The following is a 21,966-nucleotide window of genomic DNA, read 5'->3' as shown; positions in this document are numbered from 1 at the left end:
TCTGGACTCCTTCAATGCTGGCTTGGCTGCAGTGCTTTCTCAGTCACCAGACCACAAATCTTTGGAGACTTTTACTCTGCCAACCTACTTCCTTACAGCCCAACCCATGATTTTAGATTAACATTGAGTACTGAAGAGAAAATGACTTCCAGAAAGTCCTGATACTTTCTGAAGGTGTCAGAAATCAACAGAACTGTGAAGAAAGATGTAATTAATTAACTCTTCTGCAGCTTCTCATGAACATATGTGAAACATTCTGCCTTTTAAGTAGCACCAGTTGTTCAGTGCAACATTATATTCAAAGGAGCTGAAAAGCAGCAGATCATCCAATCTGCTCTTTCTTGAACATATGTAGAAACCAGTTGTGAAATGAGACTCTGAGATTCACTTCTTCTGTAAACCTAGACTTCTCAACTTCCTATTTGTTCTGTATCATGCTTAAGCTAAGTGCTTAATGCTTAAGCACTGTATCTGCTCACTTCTGTCTGCATCCAGAACAGTCATCTGCTGCATGTGTTATGTTCTTAGGTAATTTTTGCCCAAACTTCAAATCAGAGGTGGAAATTTCTTGCACATTAAGTATTGATAAACAATTAAAAAGTTGAAATATCTTTTTTTTTAATGTCTTCTGATTGACGCTTCTGCCCACTTTTACTTTCTGAGAGGTTCTTCCAACCCTTACTTAGAGTAAGGGTTTAGAATTCATTAAACTGCAGTCTGATGCAAAAGAGAATGAGTTTACTTTGAATAAGTCATATTTCAAGCATCTGTACTAGGTTTGTACTGATAATTAGCCACTGTTTTTAATTCTCCTCCTTGCAAGTGTACCAAAATACAAAAGAAAATTTTGCATTTTGTGTCATTATTTTGGCATGGTTTATATTGTGAGAAATCAGATCGCTTCAGCATCTTCACATATTTGAAGATGTCATTAAAGGGAAAGGTCTTGTTTCTAACTCAGGTATTTGCCTTTATGTGTGGCATAACTGATAGTTCTTGTTTTGGCCTGGGTAACTTCATTAATCTATCTTTCTTTTTTAGGCATCTGATTCCTTACTGGTGCAGACACCAGCAGTGGTTCCTGGTCCATGCCAGCCTCCAAGGCTACAGGGTAGACCAAGAGCAAGAGAAATTCAGCTGCGTTGGGGTAACTTTATTACAAGTGTTAGAGATTGTAACGGATCCAAATGGGTTATGTGTTAAAATTAAATAAGCTTTTCTTTCTTTCTTATTTTTAGGACCACCTCAGGTAGATGGTGGTTCACCCATTACCTATTATGGTCTGGAAATGTTTCAGGCAGAAAACGATGAACACCGAGAAGTTTACCAGGGTTCTGATGTTGAATGCACAGTGGGCAGCCTTCTTCCAGGGAGGATGTACAGCTTCAGACTGAGAGCAGCCAACAAGGCTGGGGTAAGGAGGCAGTCTGAAATGAAATTAATTCTAGAGACTGCAATTAATCACCATTAAGGATTTTTTATTTCAAAAGAAGCATTTAACAATAATTTTAAAATTAGGATTTCCTAATGTAGAGTCATTTGAGTGTGGGAACAGACGGTTAAACATCGGTTAATAATGAAGGACATTTCTAGATGAAGGGAAGAGAAAATAGCTAATTCTGTCTTTTATCTGAACAGTAATATTAGGAAATGCTAAGTACTTTATTAAAGCACTGTTACAACTTCACTGTTCTCATGTGAAGTAAGGTAGCAAATTATTTTCTGTATACAGCTTTGTAAATTGACCTTTACTTTTACAGCTGTTGGTGTTCAGAACATACTAATTAGCGTTTCCTGACTCTCCATTTTTATATTTAGTTTAATTTCTGAGTACATCAGATACAAGACTGTTTTCCTTCTTTGGAGTATTAAATGTGTTTAAATCAATTGTTGCTGTAGAACAAGCTTTATTTAGTTATGTACCCAAAGTCCTGATTTGTTCAATAATGTACACTTCATTAAAAACAGGGTGAGTTGACACTTTGTGGAGAAGTGTGCAGCTTAAGGTTTTAAAGCAGTATCCTAACTTTTATCTTCCTTCCACCCTGCAAAGAATGGTTCATAGCTCAGCAGTTTTTGAGTCCTTTTTTTCTTTTACATAGGTATAAATAAGCTGTACCAATTGGCTTATGTTCCAGTGCAGCCATCATGTAACTTCAGAATAAGGCTTTGGATAGTACTTCCCTGGTTTTCCCAAGACTTTGAAGTGTCAAATTTATTCACATTTGCTGTACTGAAGAAAAATTTATAGCTGTTCTGAAAAATAGTCAGATACTGAAATAAATCCTGAATCCACAGTCCACAGAAATTTATTTTATAAAGAAGTAATACAAAGTTTCAGGTTTCATGTCCCTACTATGGTAAACTGTTTCTTAAAAAGTAGTAATTTCATTTTTACAATGTAGTTGTATCAACTCCCTTTTTAATAGTTTGGACCTTACTCAGAAAAATGTGAAATAACTACAGCACCTGGACCCCCAGATCAGTGCAAGCCCCCTCAAGTGGCGTGCAGATCTGCTGCCTGTGCTCAGGTGTCGTGGGAGGTAAGAATGCCAGGGTAACACCTGTCTTAACATTGTTGTCTTCTGCATGTTTGAGTTCAGCTTGAAAAGTTTAATGCTGTCTTTTAATCTCTTTATTCATAAGCAAACTTACCTGATTATCCAGTAGGTAAAACCTTAGTCATTCATCATGCCATTATAAGGCAGCAATAAGGCAGTAAGTTGGCAGGCTGCAGGTACTGGATCTTACTCTGCTCTTTTGTTTAAAAGTTTTGTCACAGCTGCTGCTCTGCATTTCTGAGTGATGCAGTCTCATCTTAAAATTTTTCTTTAACATAGTTATAGTTCCTCAGAGGCAATGTATCCACATAATACAATAGATTATTGTGTGTTTCTTGGTTTTATAATCTGATTTAATTTTATATAATTACATCAGTAATAATGTAGCAAGAGCCTCACAGACTTCCTATAAAGCCACAGTATTTAGATGTCTGATTTTAAAAATACAATAGATAAAAATTAAGCTTGTGAAAAGAAAGATTATATCTGGGAATATTCTCTAAACAGCTTTTTAGTGTCTTAGAGATGGGATGAAGTATCTGAGTTATAGAACTGTACAGAAAAATAAAATTAAACTATTTTACCTGGAAAGTAGTGTTCATGCTTCCTACTGGAGGAATGTCAGAGGAGCACTCCTTAAATATCTACAAGGCAAAGCCTTTAAAAAAGAATACCATAAAACATTCAAGTGGAATTAATTTGAGTGATGTTAGGTGTCTGTTTTACAGAGTCACACAGTAATTAAGGCACAAGTAGACCTCTAGATGTTATTTAGTTCAACCTTCAATCCAAGTTGGTTAAATTTCTCAGGGCCTTTCCCAGTGAAATTTTATTTATCTCCAAGAATGAAGATGCTTCAGCCTAGTAAAACTGGGTAAGCTCTCATTCTGTAGGATTTTTTTGTTTATGTCTAGTCAAAATACCTTTTAATGCAAGTCGTGACTCTTGTCTTGGCACTGTCCATCTTCAAGAAAAAATTTTGTCATAATGTTTGTACCCTGTCAGTAAGTACTTTAAGGCAGCAGTAAGATCTTCCCTTAGCTGGATCACTTGCCATCAATAAACTTTCCTTTTTTGTTGTGTGTTGCACTCCCTGCTTCATGACCCTTTGCTGGACCTACTCCATTACATCAATGTCCATCTCCTTTTGGGGATACCAGGACAGCACATGGTATTGGAGATTCAGCCTCACAAGTGCAAAGTACAGGGGAATCATTATTCCTTTTGCCCTTCTTGTTGCTCATTTGCTAATACAACCAATATATAGTTCACCTTCATCAGACACACGCTGCTGATTCTTATTCAGCTTTCTCACCAGGACACACAGGGGTTTTTTTGGTAAAGATTGCTCCTCAACCTGTACTTTCTTGTCTCAGTCCAGGACTTTGTGTTTGCAATTATCTTAGTTGAACTTCCTGAATTTTGTATCAGATTCTGCCTGTTATTTGTATTGTCCTAAATTAAAAATCAGCAAAGAAATGGGAGGATAAGACTCCTCTGGAACAAAAGCAAAATACAGATGTGGTGAGTTTGGTTGATTTTTTTCTCTTATATCAGTATATTTAATTGTTAATTATTGATATCCATCTTAAAGGTACCAGTAAGTAATGGAGCTGATGTCACAGAGTATCGATTGGAGTGGGGCGGTGTGGAAGGATGCATGCAGATCTCCTACTGTGGGCCTGGGCTCAGCTGTGAAGTGAAAGGGCTTTTGCCTGCCACTATATACTATTGCAGGGTTCAGGTAAAGATTTAAACTATTGTTATTTAAATCTGGAAACAGGAATTGACTCTGCCATAAAAACATGGTCTACTTTGCATTTGCAGGCAGTGAATGTTGCAGGTGCGGGCCCTTTCAGTGAAGTAGTGGCATGTATGACTCCAGCCTCTGTACCCGCAGTTGTGACCTGTCTTCGTGGACTAAGTGAAGATGAAGTTGAAAGTCCACACTATTCTCCTTCCACATGCCTTGCTATAAGCTGGGAAGAGCCTTGTGACCATGGATCTGAAATCCTTGGCTACAGCATAGACTTTGGAGATAAGCAGCCAATAACTGTTGGGAAGGATCTGACCTATTTTATAGATGGCTTACAGCCAGATACTACCTACAGGTATGTGATGCACAGCTACTTGACAGCCTACTGTTTCCTTCACAAGAGCAGATGCTTTGTTTCCTTGTATTTTTTAATAGTCTTCATTATAACTGTCAGAGACACATAGCCATGGAGCAAAAAGAAGGTTTGTAATGATGATCATCATAAATAGATGTGCTATTTTTATTTTCTTGCAAAAATAATTTATCTTCGTTTATAGCGGTATTGTTGTATTTGTCTGGTTAATGTGTCAGTTTAACTGAATTCACATCACATATTCAGATTCATAACTGGTTTTGGACTGCTTGCTTCTGTCTTTGAAAAGGTAAAATCCATCCAAGGAATGACTGTGTCCAGTCTGATCTAATGACAGCTCATCACAACGTGCAATGCCTTATCTGCAAAAAAAGTGGAAGTCAGCATGAACAGTATCAGTTTGAAAAATTAGTCAACTATGCATCTCTTGAAGAATTTTCGTTCCTGAAATCATCCCTTATGTTCGGTCCAAGGGTTACTGAAAAATATAAATGCAAAAATCAGTAGTTTTGCCTGAAGGCACTACATCCCTGTTACAAAAATTTTTCCTCAGTGTTAAAGGAAAATGTAAAAGTCAGACTGACTTCAGTTAGCCCACTCTGATTTCAGTATAATTAGGATATCTGGCTACGCAGTTTTCTGAATCTTCAATTACTGTTTTATGGCTTTATGTCAGAATACAGTGTTTCTGTGTACCTTATAATTATTTAACAATAATGCTGGCAATCTGAAGAGCTGTTGCTCTCTGTCAGTAGACTGAAAAAAAGAGTCATTTCCATTGCAGAGATAGGTCTATACTTCTACCCACATAAGCTTTTTATAGAATACACTGTCAACTCCTTGTGCAAATAAAAAATTGCATGTATTAACCTTAGTTCTGGGTTGTAATAAATGAATAATAAGTAAGTATAATAATAAGTATAATGTTAAAAATTACTGTAGTGAAGGAGAAATATTTTTTATTTAGCCTGCATACACATTTGTGTTTCCACATTTTGCAGTTGTGTGGTTGATTGTTTCAGAATTTAATTACTGTGATTACTTTTTTCCAGTTACCTAGATACTATTTTGGACAAGCAAATTTTAAGTCTGCAAAATGAAATTAGACATGCTTTGCTCCCTGTGGCTACCTGTGAAATACATAAAGAGCCTCTGTTTTCTACTTCTTCCTTTTCAGAAATAAATTTCTTGGCTCAGTCTTTTAATTCTTACTTACAAATCTAATGCCAGCATTGTCTTCCGTGGAGTATCAAAGAAGAAAAAACAAAACCCTGCCTTATCCCTGAGTATCAAGTTCTACAGCTTCCTCAGCTTTGTGTCCTTCGTCAACTTCTGGTTTCCCCTCTCACTTTGCAGGCAGACCCAAGAGGGCTTGTGTTTGTGAGTGCCCAGAGATGCCTTACGGGTGGAAATAGCAAGAGAGGGGGCTGGGCACCATCACTTAACTTTCACATTAATATGATCTGTTCAGAAAAGTCCATAAAAATGTCTGTTAGTCATCCTTGAACTCACGTGGTAAAACAGTCACAGATAGGGTTTCCCCTCACACTCCAGTGTGTCTATCAAAAGTTTTGGTTCAAGGCCTGCACAGTCAGATGGACCACTCTTGAAGTAACTCACAGAGCTTTTGCATTTTTTCACTAATGTGAATTTATTTTTAATATTTTTATTTCTAATCAAGCCAGCTCCTTAAAATGTAAGGAAAGTGACACACCTGCATATTCTTGACAGTCTATCAAAGCATAATATTCATAAAAGTCTTCATTATAGATAGTACCGTTATTCTCTATTTAATGAGAATTGTGGGTATGACCAGTTATTTTTAGAATCTAATTTCAAGTTAATGTATTTTCTCTTTTTCCAAAAGGGTACGAATTCAAGCCCTAAATAGTCTTGGAGCGGGTCCTTTCAGCCACACCATAAAACTGAAAACAAAGCCTCTCCCTCCAGATCCACCTCGCCTGGAATGTGCTGCATACAGTTCTCAGACTCTCAAGCTGAAGTGGGGAGAGGGAACTGCGAAAGCATTAACTGACTCCATCCAGTACCACCTTCAAATGGAGGATAAGAATGGAAGGTTGGTTTTAGCATTGCTTTAGTGTGCCCAGTGTCACTGTGGTCTGAAGCTTGGGAGATGACAGCAAAGGGCAAAATTCCATATGCTTTGCTGAATTTGCAGCAGATGTAGGAGGTTGTCTCATCTGACAAGGCAAGAAGGGATCTAGTGTTCTGTGATGAAAAGTACAACTTCAAAAAACTTCACTGTTTTTTACTTACAGTTCAACATGAAGAGTTTAATGAACTGTTTTATACCAGCATGCTTTTCTCTCTCACTTTTGGCTAAATACTTTGTCAAAGGAACAAATCCAATCAGTGTTGTGAATTTTATATACTTAATATCGGAAGGGATGAATGCATTACTCTCTGTTGCCTTATATACAATTATTTTCATGGAAATTAATACAAATTAATTATTTTGAGGGATCCCTTGTCCCATGTTAAATAGAAGGTCAGCTGAGGTGTTAGACCAAGAACCCTTGCCTAAATGGTAAGATAAGCAGTACTGCTACAAAGTGTTCCATGTCTGATGAGTAGCTTTAGCTTGACAAAAAGATAAAAGAGATCTACTATGTGAAATTGCTGTGCTGTAAGGAGGAAAATAAATTAGACTCTTTAACTGGAAAGAAATTCATTGCCATTAACAAAGACTAAGTCATGTGCAGGTACCATCTGTTTTAATTTAAAAGACAAGAAAAAGCCGAATAGATGACAGCCCCTGCAGGAAGAGAGAAATTCGTGATGTGTCCTGAGGACACCAAAACTGAAAATCAAACAAGAGTTGCCATGATCAGTTTGTGCAAGAATTGCCACATGAAGGAGAGTGGCCAGTGTACAAAACTCTCACAAACAGATTTGGTGTGCACTACAAGTGTGACTCTGCCTTCCTCTGCACGTCTGCATGAGCCCATCTCCAACAATGATGCCCCAACAAGAGCAATTGGATCCATGGCACTTTTTTTAGGTGTAGTAAGGGAGAGTGGCAAAGGGGCAAAAAGCTAAAATCCAGTTACCTTATTTTGAAAAGCTAAAGATGTTGGAGGACTAGACAGACAAGGAAAAAAAATAACACAGCTCATTAAGAGACACAACTGCTGTCTTTTCCCATTGTTTCAAATACAAAATAGTTTCTTAAAATGCTTAGAAACATATTTGGTAAGAGAGAATCTGTAGTGTTCTTTGTGCAAGAGATTTTTATTTCAAAGCCACGAGAAATAAAAACTTGCGCCTGGAAAATGTGCTTATTGTTTCATAGCAGCCAGAACACTGTTTAAATCTGAAATAAGCGTTTCTGGGCTTTTCATTCGATTCTGGGAAATTATGGAACAGATTTCAAGACAATATTTTAGCTGCTTCAAAAGTCCTTTTCTGTGTTCAAAATAAGCTACTTGTTCCATTTTCAGGTTTGTATCCTTATACAGAGGACCATGTCATACATACAAAGTTCAAAGACTCAGTGAGTCAACATCATACAAATTTTGTATTCAGGCATGTAATGAAGCTGGAGAAGGTCCCCTTTCTCAAGAATATATTTTCACTACTCCCAAATCTGTTCCAGCTGCCTTGAAAGGTAAGGGGGCTTCTTTTTTCATTTGGGGGTGGGAGGATAGCAGGCTAGTTTTGGTATTATGTTGTATTTGGGATATTGAGAATACTAAGCCCTTTTCAAGTGCAGGTAGGGATAATGGGAGAATGTTCCTTTCATGTAATTGCCTAAAATATTCACTCCAAAAATGAAACATTTGGGGTTTATGCATTTTTTGACATAAAAAGTTTGTACTTAGAATCCACTGCTTACCAGGAGAGTGGCAAGTTAAGGTGAAAATGCTTTCTAGCATATTTAGAATAATTTTAAGCATTGTTTGGAGAGTTTTTGGTATATGATGCACACTTACAGTCACTAAATTTTATTTGGTTTCTCTTGGATGATACCTAAACTAGGAAGAGAGGCCTATATGAATTGTTGCTCCAGAAAACACTGGAGAAAGAATAAATTTGAATCTGAATCTTTTGGTTCTCTGAGACAAAACAGGAGATAGAATATAGAATTTTAAAGGCCATTAGAATGACTGTATGTGATGGGGAAAGCAGAGCTAGCTGTCACTTTTATGCTTCCTTCCTTCAGCACCAAGGATAGAGAGAATAAATGATCACACCTGTGAAATCACATGGGAGGTTCTGCAACCCATGAAGGGTGATCCAGTTATCTACTGTCTTCAGGTCATGGTGGGAAAAGACTCAGAATTCAAACAGGTATGATGTGTTTAAGTCATTGTAGTTTTCTTCAATTATTGATTGTGATAACTAGTTTAGTAAAATTAGTTAGGTAAAGCTTATTGTGTTACAGTATGGTTTTAGTCACCATGTCAACTTTTTATTACTAAAATAAGGTAGTAGCTCCTAAACCCATCACCTTCATCTCAGGAGATTCTACACTAAATTACAGCCTCTCTGGGTTACACTGATGTTCACTAAATACAGCTTGACACATCAAGTGGTGAGGAAGTCATCCACTAATGGAACAACTGACAAAAAGAAACCTTTTACCTAATGATGCAGAATTGAGACTTGAAGAGAAAAGGGGCAAAGGGTTCTCTTTGCACTAAGAGCAAAGAAGCGGTTCGAAATGCCAAGGTACAAATTATCCTGAATTCAATGCTAATTTTGCTTCCCAGTTGTTTTGTTGTTTTTTGGGGTTTTTTTTTTGCTTCACAGTTCATAAACTGCCTGATATTTGACATGAAATTAGGCTTGAAAAGTAAGGAACTTTCCTTCCAGGACAGAAACAGTTAATTCCAGTATATTATAATTTTATTATAGTTCAATATTAAATACATTTTGCCTGTGCTATGGTAGATTATAGGCCTTAATATGTTCATAACTTTTAGTGTAGCACTGTGTTTGTTATGGCCATTTGTTAAATTTTTCAGTAAAAGATGAACCATAAGCTATCTTGACATGTGAATATTCTTTTTTGTTACTTCAACATTGTAAATGCAACGTTAGGTATATAAGGCATGGTCTGTGTTGCTTTCAGACACAGAGTCAAATCACACTTTGATTATCAGTGTGTATTGCCAAATAACCTGGGCAAGAAAATAAAGTTTGCTCTTTGAGCATGGTAATAACAAAGTAGACTGAGGTGTGAGATTGCTTTTGCCTCTGCAGAGCAGTCTAGCGTAGTAAATAAGGATAAAATGAAAAGACTATTTTGCAAAAATTAAAATTGGAGCTATCAAGAAGCAAACAGTATGAAACAGCCTTTAAGACACTTAGACACGATGGTGGCAATTTTATTTGATATGGACAAAAAATAAACTGCCTAGAAGTTTGCTCTAAGCTGTTTCCTGCTATTTCACTGCCAAAACTTCACTCTCTTCTCCTCCTTCCTGATCCATCACCCAAATTGCTCATGTCATTGCTCTCTCCATACTACAGACAAAATAAGTTAATAATGTGTTGTTTGAGCTGTAAACATCAGTCAAAGATTTTAAAAGGGTTAGGAAACAACCCTATAAATACCCCAGGAAACACACTGGAGGGGAAGGCAACTTCTGGCAAGGCACTGGGGACAAGCAGCTGAGGATGGTAACCCCTGCCAGCTGGCCTAGGTGGAGCTGGAGTAGGATGTGTAACAGTGGCCTGTTTGCTCACTCCCAAATGCATGATCCAAATTAGCAGGATTTTGAGGAAGCTGCACTTCTGATGGCCTGCTTTGCCTCAGAGGGAAAAGTCCCTAGATTGTAGATTCCAGTAAGCTCAACTTGTCAGAGAACTCTAAGAGTAGCCTCAGGCACAGCAAGAGCTCTTCAAACAGCAGACTCAGAAGGGATTTCCTGTTTATTTAAATTTCTAGTGTGCATTTTTGGGATACTGTCTAATAGTTTGATAACTGTAGGGAAAGCTCCTGATGATGTGATATTCTGTATCATGCTACCAGTTAAATAAAGCAAATCCAGATATTTGGAGGTGGGAGGGTGAAAGAGTTTAAAGACAGAAATCAAATTGCTCTGTGCTACTCACCTAATACCTCCATACCTATTGAAGTACCTATAACTGCACCCTTGTGAGGTTTTGTTGGCTTTCACAGAACCTTTACATAGCTGCAAATGTAATTAATTTGAGAAACCGGAATTTCAATTTCACTGAATTAGGCACTCCATGCTGAAGCATTGTGAACTCATGTTAACCTGCCACCTGAGAGACCTCTGGAGAGCACTCTCATAAGTCATCTCTGTCTTGGGAATATGATGAAATTAAGAATCACAAAGAGGACTCTCTGGCTTTCCTGGTACAGTGTTTATTGGGATAAATCGTAATATTTTAAGTACAGATAACTACAACAAAGTACATTGGGTTGGATTAGACTTCATGAATTGGCTTGATACAGAATTAACTGCCTAAAATACTGTGATACAATATTGTATATTTCATCCCATTGTGAGTGGTCGCTAAAACACCTGAACACTGGGGTTTGTGACAGAGTTTATTTGGTGTGTACTCATCATTCTACACAAGCAAGCATAGCTCTTGTCTTTCACCAAAAGAACTGGAGACTTCATCTGGTGCTTACATTGCGTGCTTTAGCTTTTTGTCTGTTTTTCTTTGCGTAGGTGAAAACACTGGCGAGTTGTCTTCCTTTTTAGTTACCTTCACCACAAACAAAACCATACTAAGATACATGTGTGTGTATATAATATTTTTTTATTTGATGTATCCCTTTTTTCCCCCTCATTGCCAGATTTACAAGGGCCCGGACTGGTCATTCCGATACACAGGCCTCCAGCTGAACTGTGAATACCGATTCCGCGCGTGTGCCATTCGCCAGTGCCAAGAGGCTACAGGTCACCAGGACCTGGTGGGCCCCTACAGCGCCCCAGTGCTATTCATCTCTCAGAGGACTGAACCACCGGCAAGCACCAACAAGGACACTGTGCAAACCACAAGGACACAATGGTCACAGAGTGACCAAGTGTGTGCTGCTGTCATCCTTGCACTTTTTGCTATCTTTTCCATTCTGATTGCTGTTATCATTCAGTACTTCGTCATAAAGTGAAGAAAAGAGATCTATTTTATAATGCTGCCCATTACATTTTACTTTCTCATAATCTAAAAGTAATTCTGTTCTCTTGCTTTTACAAAACCAGGCATTTAGCACCGGCATTGGGACTGATGCAAAGTTTCTCAGCCACTTTAAAATGCTTACTCGTAGGTATAGGCTGACACATGTTATTAAAATGCAAGCCACAGAAATATAATCTTTTCTTTATATGCCTTCATGCAGTACAAACTCGATATGGGGCAGGCACGTAATGTTTAACGAAAAGCATTTGACCAGTAAATGCAAGTGTAAAGATGATTTCCTGGCCCACACTTCTAAGGGTTGCTAACATAACAGGGAAGAATGTGTAGATTGCATTTAAAACTTACACTAACAAACTTGTGCTGTACACAATATTAATCTGATGCTGTGAAAGCAATTTAGCGCTGTATTTCTACCTCCTCATTTGTCTTAATTATTTGGGAAGCAGGATTTATGCTGAAAAACAGAAGGGGCTTTTCTCAGGCAGCAAATAATAAACTGGATGGAAGAGTATGCATGAAGGAAGCTTCTTATCTGATAAATGTGGAGTTCTTCACTGCAAGTAGGTGTTTTTGAAAGACTATAAGGAAATGGCACAAGTGGTTTATCTTACCCCCAGGATTTGATGTTTACTTACAAAAATGCCTCTTTTACTTCTTCTGAATATAGAAGGAAGAGTGTGAGAGACCTTCTTAGATTTGTTATTTAAATTGAAAAACACATTTCCAAAGTTGACTTTTGATTGGATGCAGTTTATACAGATGTCTGTGCCCTCTGATTTTGGCTAGTCAATAGAATTTTGAGATAAAATTCATTATTGAATTTTTGCTGTTTCCCCAACATTCACTTGCCATATCCACCAGAAATAAGCACTGCCTTTTTTGTTTTGTTTTGTTTCTATCTTTCTCTCTTTTTCTCCTTCCTTCCTTTCTTTCCTTCTTTATTTCTTTGGGGCACCAAATCAGAAGACGAAGTGTAGTAATTTGCACCAGAAAACTTAAAGCTGCTTTTTTCTTGAGATCCTAATGTTTAATGTAATGTCTCTTTGGATACTGTACCAAATTGTTGATTGCATGTAGTTAATGTTGCATTAGAGCACTTTGCAATTGCATAACTCATCAATGTTTTGTGAGCTTGCATTTGTGAGTTCTTGAATGACCAGACTGAATTTTAACAAGTATCCCATTGAACATCTTGCTAGATGTCAATGATTGCCAGTGACACAAAGCTTGTAGTGAAACTATCTTTAAAAAAAAATCCTTGTCTCATCACACTTATGTTATTTGTTATACACTTTGTAATTAGCTACTTTTAATTTATTTGAGTTACAAGATAGTGGATCATTACTGACTTCTAGTTGTGTTCAGTTTAGCATTTTTAATAGTATTAAACACTTCTGTCAGTCTTAATAATAATAAAAAAAGGAACCTCTGTCTTGTGCTTTGAAGATCTCTGAAGAATTTCTCTTATATTAGAACGGGCATGTATTGTAATTGTTTATACGTCCAATGATCTGTGCTGTAGAATAATGTTGCTGAGTTTCGTTTTTTTTAAAGAAAAAAAAAAGAAATGGCGAAGAACTTGGCCTCCACGTGGCGAGAACGACCTGTCTAAAATGTACTGTATGTTTACATTTTATTTCGAATTTGTCATTTGTACGTATAGGTTGATTCCTTCCCGCAGGATACCGCGATAACTGATGTTTTCTAGAACCTTCTTAAAAGTGCCATGTTTGGCAGTGCAAATGAGGTTGCGTGTCACAGCCCAGAGATTTCTTACGGTTGAATGTCTAAAATGGTAAGATTTGTTACTGCAGGTAACCTGCAGTGACTTACGTTTTTCATAGTAAAATTCAAATGAGCTCCTATTTTTGATAGTCATTTAATAGTGTATTTGCCATTTGAGCCTCAGTGCATATTACTGCATTGAAGACAGTTTTTAATGTAATCTTAATTTTACCTCATATACTGTACATTCCAAAAATAAATAAATAAAAGAAAAAGAGAAACTCTAAAGTTTTTAAAACGCTATAGATACACTACCAAACATATCACTTTACGGTTGTACAACGTCGGGCTCCATGAAGACGAACCTGTATAGTCTGATAGAAAATACATAAAACGATGTAGCAAAGTACCTTTAAGAGTCTGTGGACAATAAAAGTACCTTCTTTTTCGCTGTTGGTGGTCAGTCCTGTGCGCGCACCGCCGCCGCCCCCCTCCCCTCCCTCCTTCTCTGCCTCCCCCGGTGCCGGCGGGCCCGCGGGGCGGGGCGGGGGCGCGGTACCTGCGCGGGCGGCGGAGCCGCGGGCGGGGCGGGGCGGGCCCGGGCCGGAGGAAGGAGCGGCGCTGCCCCGGGCACGGCGCGGCCCCCGGCCCGGCGGGATGCGGCGCGGCGGCGGCGGTGGGAACGGCAGCGAGGGCGAGCCCGAGTGGCCGTGGCCGTGGCCGCCCTGCGACGAGCGGCTGTGCCTGGCGCTGCCCATGTGGGTGCTCGTTCCCATCACGGCCGTCTGCCTGGGGCTCTTCGTGGTCGGCGTGGCGGGCAATGTCCTCACGGTGCTGGTCATCCGCAGCTACCGCGACATGAAGACCACCACCAACCTGTACCTGGGCAGCATGGCCGTGTCGGACCTGCTTATCCTCATGGGGCTGCCCTTCGACCTCTATCGCCTCTGGCGCTCCCGGCCCTGGATCTTCGGGCAGCTGCTGTGCCGCCTCTCGCACTACCTCAGTGAGGGCTGCACCTACTGCACCATCCTCCACATCACCGCCCTCACCGTGGAGCGCTACCTCGCCATCTGCTTCCCCCTCAAGGCCAAGGTGGTCGTCACCAAGCGCCGGGTGAAAGCCACTATCGGCATCCTTTGGGCCTTTGCCTTGCTCTCCGCCAGCCCCTTCTTCTTTCTGGTCGGCGTGGAGCAGCCCGACAACGAGACTGACTTCAGCCGCGAGTGCAAGCCCACCCCACAGGCGCTGCAGTCCGGCCTGCTGGCCACCATGTTCTGGGTCACCACCTGCTACTTCGTGCTGCCCGTCACCTGCCTCAGCGTCCTCTACGGCTTCATTGGCCGCGAGCTGTGGCGGAGCAACTCTCGCCTGCGGGGCCCCAGCTCGCTCCTCCGGGAGAAGGGGCACCGCCAGACAATCCGGATCTTGGGTGAGTCCCGATACCATCCCCTTAGGGCTATGGCTGGGGGAAGGGCCGGGGCTGGGGGGCCGTGGCAGGGTTGAAGCACCCGCAGCTCCCGTGCAGGATAGGGAATAGAGCAGCCACGCGTGCCGGCCACGCTGCCGAGCCCGTCAGTACTCGCGGGGACTGCCACGGCAGGGATTTCACTCCCTCCCGACTGAGGCTTCACCCGCGTGGCATTGCACATCCAGCAGCACGACCGCCTTCCGTAGAAATGCCCGTTTTCTGAGTTTCACCTGGCAGAAACAAGTACAAGGTAGACTGCAACTTCAGAAAAACTGTAGTAACATCAGCAGTCTCTTCCAGTGGGCAGCAACACCTCTGCATAGAACATTTCTGCTTCTGAAAAGAAAGCTCTTAGTGGTTATTTGTCGCTCTCCAAGGAGTAAATCCACTGGTTGCCCAAGGAGGCTGAAAAACAGCAACTTACGAGCTGTTTGGAGACAAATCCCATTATACCAAAGCACTTCCTAAAGATGTAGGATGCTGATAATTTTCAGTTAATTTTCTTAGTCATACGTTCAGTAACCCAGCATCAGACTCTGGAAAATTGGAGATCTTAGTCTGCTCTGGAGCTTTAATGTTTGAAAGTAGTGACCAGTCTGAAGGGAAAGAAAAAAGAAATCCCAGCTATTGACTAAGGAACATAAACAAAATGCCCCAATTATTATTTTTGTCTACCTTTAGTGTAGTTTTTACATGTCACACGGGAGATTTCTTTTGCTGGGAGTATAACCAGCTGGATGGAAATAGTGTAGCATAGAGGAAAGAAACTAATAATCCTGAGAGAATTTTGCCGACTTACTTGAGGACGGTACTTACATTGAAGCAGGCACAAGGTTTTCCGACAGGAACACCAGTGTGTATGATCTCAGAACCCACTGAATGAGACCAGTGCCCCCTTATCTCAAAGATCCAGCAGCACTAAGTGTGTGTGGTGTTTTTCAGATGTAAACTTTCTTTGGCTGCATCCCTTTTATTTAAGCTCTGAGAAACACAGAGGATGCTCTACAATTGATTGTTTGTTTTACTTACATGCATTTATAAACAAAAATAATTAAAAGCATGGATACAGTAATGCACTTATGTAATTGCTCCTCATCTGCTCCTGCTGTGTTGCCATTGCAAGAGGGTTTGTATTTGTTCTCATTGTGTTAAAATCCAACACGGGACTAGGCAAACAGCTGAAGTGACTTGGGCTAGAGATCCATCTAGGCAAGTAGCTGTCTCCAGTAGAAATAGTCTGGGGATGCATGAAAAAGCTATAGTGGGAAAAATCAATAGCCCAACTACACTGTAAAATCTTTATGTTAGATACCATCCTGACACAATAGAGTGAGTTCTGTGGGAGCTTGGGTGACTGAGGTGCAGTCCAGGTCTTTTTCGGTGATGCATGCCAAGTTAAGCAACAACTCTGCAGCAAATAGAGCTGCTGTGAAGCTTCCACAAAAACTCCTCATTCTGACTTCTGTTTTCCTATCTCGTATGTGGCATTACAGACATAGCCAGTGGTATTTCTGCAGTGCCTGATATTATTATTCAGATGTTACACCACTGTCGTCATTCACATTTTTCTTGGCAAACCTCATCTCACAGTTTAGCTTAAAATTTTACCAGTTACCTTTTACTTCAGACTAACAGTCAGACTTGATGCTATTCCCATTTTCATGGTTTTCCAACAATTTAATGCTATTATTTCTATATATCATTTGTATCAGTTAGAAGAACCTGCAAAATCAGCCACATAAAATTTAGTTTACTGGACGGTTGAAAAGTTGACTTACTCCTTAACTGCTGCATGTGTTATTTTGTCTTATAGCTGTGGTGGTTCTGGCCTTTGTAACTTGCTGGTTGCCTTTCCACATTGGCAGGATCATATTTATAAACACCCGGGACATAAGGACGATGTTGTTCTCCCAGTACTTTAATATATTCGCCCTGCAGCTTTTCTACCTGAGCGCATCCATCAACCCTGTCCTCTACAACCTCGTTTCGAAGAAGTACAGGGCAGCAGCCTGCAAGCTGCTGCTGCCACGCCGAGCTGCAGCAAGGGCTTTCACGGTAACAAAAGATGCTGGGGGCTACACAGAGACCAGCGCCAGCACAAGGAATGAGTACACCACCAGCTTCTGACACTGCACCCTGCACTTCTTCAGGCATTCTCGCCTAAGGAAGGGAACTTCCTTCTCACGGCAGAGCCACAAAAGGATGGACATTTGTTAGGGCATGTGGTATTTCATAACTGTCTGTATTTTAGGATACCTGTATTTTTGATAACAGAGCAAGCAGGCACCACGAAGTGGGGAGAATGATGTGCAACTCATGAAAGATGATGAGTCAATAGGAAAAGCTGGAGTAAATTGCCAGTAAAACTACGGGTTTACTTTATTACATATTGTTCACTGCAAGTGTTCCGTGCCATTTCTAGTATTTTCTAAAAATCATAACACCAAGGTCTGCAAAGGAGCACTTCCTGGGAGCTGTAATGGGTAAAACTCCCAGACAGCCTTCACCATTTTAAAACGGTTTTCTTATAAACGAGATTTTACAAAACACAGTGTTGCAAAGAGATGGATGCAAAAAAATTCACCCACCAACCTGAACAGCCCTGGAAAAAGAGGTGTGTGCTTTTAGTACTGGTCTTGTAATCATGAAGGGGACTTTCCTGGGCAGTTTCACTAATTTCCCTTAGGAAAGCATCTGCTGCACACAGCAGTCTCTGGATTTAACCCTTTTGGCCTGACTCACAGGATCAAATAAGGTCTTTTATTTATATGTTAGCAAACAGTCCTCTGTTGTAGAACTTGAGATAGCACAGATCACTTCCTTAGGATAGATGAGCAGTGTTTAAATCGTAGCAGTGTCTCCACTGCGTCACATTGTGCATTGCGTGTGCAAATAATAAACTGAGTTAACCCACCTAGCCACAAACAAGACCCATTACTGAATGTGCTGGACTATGCCCAGGACTTCATGCTGCATAACACTGCACTGCAAGTCAAAAACCAACTCACTAATTCTGCTCCAAAAGATTTTAATTGGAAACTTCATCTGTACAATTTAGGAAGGAGGCTAGTTGTGAGAAAAAGCTAGAAGAAGCTGCAGCAGTGTTTTCTCTGGAGGATCACTGCCTCTCTGTATTTTACTTGTTACTTTATTTGCTCTAGTGGTGTAAATCTGGACCAAAATCAATAATGTGCTTACAAAATGGGACTGTGCTTACAGAACCATCACTGATGGTATGTCCATGCTTGCCCTTGGTTCTCTGTTAACTTCTCCTTTCAGGCAGTTGCAGAGAATGACACTGTCCCCTCTCAGCCTCTTTATATAGGCTGAACACCCCCATCTCCCTCAGCTGCTCCTGAGCTGTGCTCCAGAGCCTTAAATAGCTCCACTGCCCTTCTCTGGACACACTCCAGCACCTTAATGTCCTTCTTGTAGTGAGGGGCCCAGAACCAAACGCTAGATTTGAGGTGCAGCTTCACCAGTGCTGAGTACAGGAACACAGTCCCTGCCCTGTCCTGCTGGCCACACTATGGCTGATACAGGTCAGGATGCCATTGGCCTTCTTGGCCACCTGGGCACACTCTGGCTCATGTTCAGTCACTGCTAACCAGCACCTCCGGGTAATTTTCTGCTGGGCCATTTTGTAGCCACTCTTCTCCATGCCTGTAGCACTTCCTGGGGTTGTTGTGCCAAAGTGCAGGACCCAGCACTTGGCCCTACTGAGCCTCATACAACTGTCCTCAGCCCATCAATCCAGCCTGTCCAGATCAGTTCAAGAGAATTTACCAGCTAGCTCAGAGATCTCAGAGCAGCAGAGTTGAAGTCAAGTCTTCTCTGAGTTTTGAAAATATGACCAGTTCTCCATTAAAGTGTCTGTAACTCTGAGTCACTGAATAAAATCTAAAAAACTCTAAAGACAGAAAAAAAAATCTTTTATCTCATTGCTTACACACGAAGTTTTCTTTTTCTGTCAGTTTCATACTGGTGAAGAGCAGTTGTCTGCAAGGCTTGGGTTAGTTGCTTTTGCGGAGGGGTGTCATTAAGATGTTCAGTTATCATGAAAGAGCAGCTGTTATTTTTGGGGAGCTCGGACAAGTTGTTATGAACAGTAATCTTTGTAAATGTATGAAGACCAAGGAGGGAAAAAAAGCTTTATCACATTGATATGTGGCCTTGGAGCTGCTTCTGAATGCCTGCAGTCTCCTGATAATAGCTTTTCCTTTATCAATTTCTGATAAATTGCACTGAGAGTGAAATACTTGCTCATCAGAAATTTCCCCAAAAGCAATTTCATAGGTACCAAAAGCACAAGGTGAGTGGACAAAGGAGGGAAATGCCCTGGTGGGATGCTGCCCTTCAGCCCCCTTTCCTAGGGTGCACTCCCTGCCACAGACAGCCCTGGCACTGCTCTGTGTGTGTGTGTGCGGGATATCCCTCTCAGCCGGGATCCAGCTCGCTGCTCCCGGGCTGCTCATGGAGTGACTGTGGTTCTGCACGGAGCTCCTTGCTTGGGCTGCTCCTGCCCAGCCTCAGCTGCTGCAGCAGCAGGCTTCTGCTCCCACTGGCAGACTCCATGGGAATGTCATTTGTATCCTTGTTAAAGGGTTATCTCCCTTGCATGCTTAGTAGAGTAACACAGACAGCAAAATCCCACCTGTGAGCTTGCAGTGCCTTGTTGTTAATGCTCTCTCCCCACCAGAGCAAAGGCTTAGGAAACAGATGAAGTTTGGGGTGTTTACTCTGAATTAACCAGGCCCGGCACTGCTGTGTCTGGCATTCAGTACTGGATTGTGTAAGCAGGGATGTTGTAAATAAAATAGCATTTCCCAGGAACTCTGAGTCCACGTGCAGGCAGGCTAGCTCTAAGTATTTCAGAAGTAGTTTCCATACCACGAAGGCTAAAAAATAGAAGAAAAAATGGACTAAAAAGAAAGAGAAAATGGGGTAGGGGTGTAGAAGAAAAGCACAGAGACCAGATGATAAAAAGAGAAGCAAGGTGAGATTATCTCTTTTCTAAAGCACACATGAAGTTATGCTGAAAATCACAGGAAAGAAAATCAGCAATTTGACAGAGGCTTGAGAACTTGCTAGAGTTGTAGGTGTACTGAGGAAGAGCTGAACCTAACGTTTGCCACCTGAAGCTTGAAAAGAACCTAAACCAATTCATTTTCAAACACACGAACAGGTTTTTCATAACAGAGAGGAAAGAAATTATTCATATGGACCATAGTGAAAAGGCACAGCTTGGCCCTCAGCACTGGGGTGGTATGCCCACCAGAAAGATAAAGAATAGGAGAGAAAGAGAGAGAAACAGAGATAAAAGGAGAAAGGGAAAGGGAAAGGGAAAGGGAAAGGGAAAGGGAAAGGGAAAGGGAAAGGGAAAGGGAAGGAAAGGAAAGGAAAGGAAAGGAAAGGAAAGGAAAGGAAAGGAAAGGAAAGGAAAGGAAAGGAAAGGAAAGGAAAGGAAAGGAAAGGAAAGGAAAGGAAAGGAAAGGAAAGGAAAGGAAAGGAAAGGAAAGGAAAGGAAAGGAAAGGAAAGGAAAGGAAAGGTATTTTAGAGAGGTTTGGTGCACTCGGGTGAACAAAGACCTCTCAAGTTCAAAGCTGCTCTTGTACTTGCTGGAGTGATGCTGTCTCCAAGGGCCATGTGCAGCTGGCCTGGCAAACAAAGAGGTGCAGGAACATGTTTCCTCCCCACAGTCATCCCCTTAAAATTCCATTTGTCACTATGCTGCATCACTCCCACAGGAAACACAAAGCCTAAGGCCATCTCAGCAATCAAACAAAGGGATTATACAAAGTAAGAGGAAAAACAAGTAGGTATAAAATGGCCCAAACTGCTCTGAATTAGCTAAACCAACAAACATGGTCTTGGCCTTGGATCAATCGAGTCTGATGGGAACAAGCCCCAGCAACCCTAGGGTGCCACTTCCTCTTTGACTTAGGAGCAGGCTTAACATTGCCAAAATAGGCCAAATCTATGATAAAATTAGTATCCAGAAGTATATTTCACTGCTTTGGGGAACTAGTTACAAACTGGTTTACTGTTGCTATATACTCCTGGTCACCTGTTATGCTGCACTTGAGCTTTGGTGGGGATTTCCTGGAACTCAGAAGAAGACTAGGGGGAAAATGGGGGAAAAGTTTGTATTTGAGGAGTTGGGGGCAGACACAAAACTTAACCACTTGTGCACTTGGTACCAGTAGATGGTAAAAGACTTCCCCATCAGGCAAAGCACAGCATTTCCCACAGGCTCGAGTCCAGTTGTTGCATTGTTTTTACTGCTGAGGTTGGCTTGGTGCTTCTCATGACAAGGCAGATAAGAGCTTGCAACATGTGGGTGAATGTCAAGGGACCAAGGATCTCTGGTGCCTGCCCAGACATCACTGATGGAACCTCAAACTGAGCCTCAAAACACTGGGAAGCAAAAGCAGTGTTCTTCTTCTCAGTGTCCCTGCTGTGGGAACCCTCTGGTGACCCAAAATGTTAAGGCTGATGTCATCCAGTGCTTCCATGGGCCACACAAATCTCCAAGCATGCCACCAAAGCTTAAGGTCTCCAGAGCATTTGAGAAACCCAGTTTTGGACCAGAAAATGGCTGTCCAGGTTGGGAAGTACCTAGCAGAGAGGAGGCTGGAATCTCCTCCTGCAGCAGCTCTAAGCAGCAACATTGCTCTTTTTTTCCTGGGTCCCTGAGCCCATGTCCTCAGTCCCCCATAGCCATGATCAGAGCTGCCCTACTCATCATCTGAGTCTCCTTCCCAGAGGCTGGGGGCTTCCAGGCCCCCTGGAACACCAGAACTCCAAGGGTATATACCCAGGATGGGGGTGGCATATGCCCTGGGAGAGGACAGAGAGCAGGGGGGCTGACAGCTCTGTCCTGCCTCTCACTTGCCTCATCTTCCCCTCCGATCACCCCATTTGCATGCTGCCCCT

At 41.3% G+C, this 21,966-nt stretch overlaps 2 protein-coding genes and 1 long non-coding RNA gene across 7 annotated transcripts in view; 2 read left to right on the top strand and 1 right to left on the bottom strand.

Moving 5' to 3' along the window:
- The window catches only part of FNDC3A (fibronectin type III domain containing 3A), a 112,039-nt gene extending 98,032 nt beyond the window's left edge, over positions 1-14,007 (top strand). For all 5 annotated transcript variants that reach the window (XM_088159670.1, XM_014868822.2, XM_014868823.2 and 2 more), the window contains 9 exons: positions 1,042-1,147; positions 1,239-1,414; positions 2,430-2,543; positions 4,156-4,305; positions 4,389-4,672; positions 6,558-6,767; positions 8,152-8,318; positions 8,874-9,001; positions 11,490-14,007. In XM_088159670.1, coding sequence (XP_088015796.1) covers positions 1,042-1,147; positions 1,239-1,414; positions 2,430-2,543; positions 4,156-4,305; positions 4,389-4,672; positions 6,558-6,767; positions 8,152-8,318; positions 8,874-9,001; positions 11,490-11,804 — 1,650 coding nt within the window. In that variant the 3' untranslated portion in view covers positions 11,805-14,007. The remainder of the gene's footprint in view (positions 1-1,041; positions 1,148-1,238; positions 1,415-2,429; positions 2,544-4,155; positions 4,306-4,388; positions 4,673-6,557; positions 6,768-8,151; positions 8,319-8,873; positions 9,002-11,489) is intronic.
- Positions 14,008-14,214: 207 nt separating this feature from the next.
- Positions 14,215-20,581, top strand: MLNR (motilin receptor). Its single transcript, XM_014895367.2, has 2 exons — positions 14,215-14,990; positions 16,843-20,581. Exons 1-2 carry the CDS (start codon positions 14,216-14,218, stop codon positions 17,154-17,156), a joined length of 1,089 nt encoding a protein of 362 aa, XP_014750853.1. The 5' UTR covers position 14,215; the 3' UTR covers positions 17,157-20,581.
- Positions 14,997-15,915, bottom strand: LOC148224800 (uncharacterized). The gene is made up of 3 exons (XR_015801464.1): positions 15,846-15,915; positions 15,454-15,625; positions 14,997-15,365 (listed from the first exon to the last, which is right to left on the bottom strand). It is a non-coding gene; the product is annotated as an uncharacterized LOC148224800 (long non-coding RNA).
- Positions 20,582-21,966: the final 1,385 nt, after the last annotated feature.

This window comes from Sturnus vulgaris, chromosome 2, assembly GCF_052056855.1.
Source record: "Sturnus vulgaris isolate bStuVul1 chromosome 2, bStuVul1.hap1, whole genome shotgun sequence".
Lineage (NCBI taxonomy): Eukaryota > Metazoa > Chordata > Aves > Passeriformes > Sturnidae > Sturnus > Sturnus vulgaris.
Note: the sequence above shows the minus strand (reverse complement) of the source record. Positions and strands in the feature narration are given on the sequence as shown.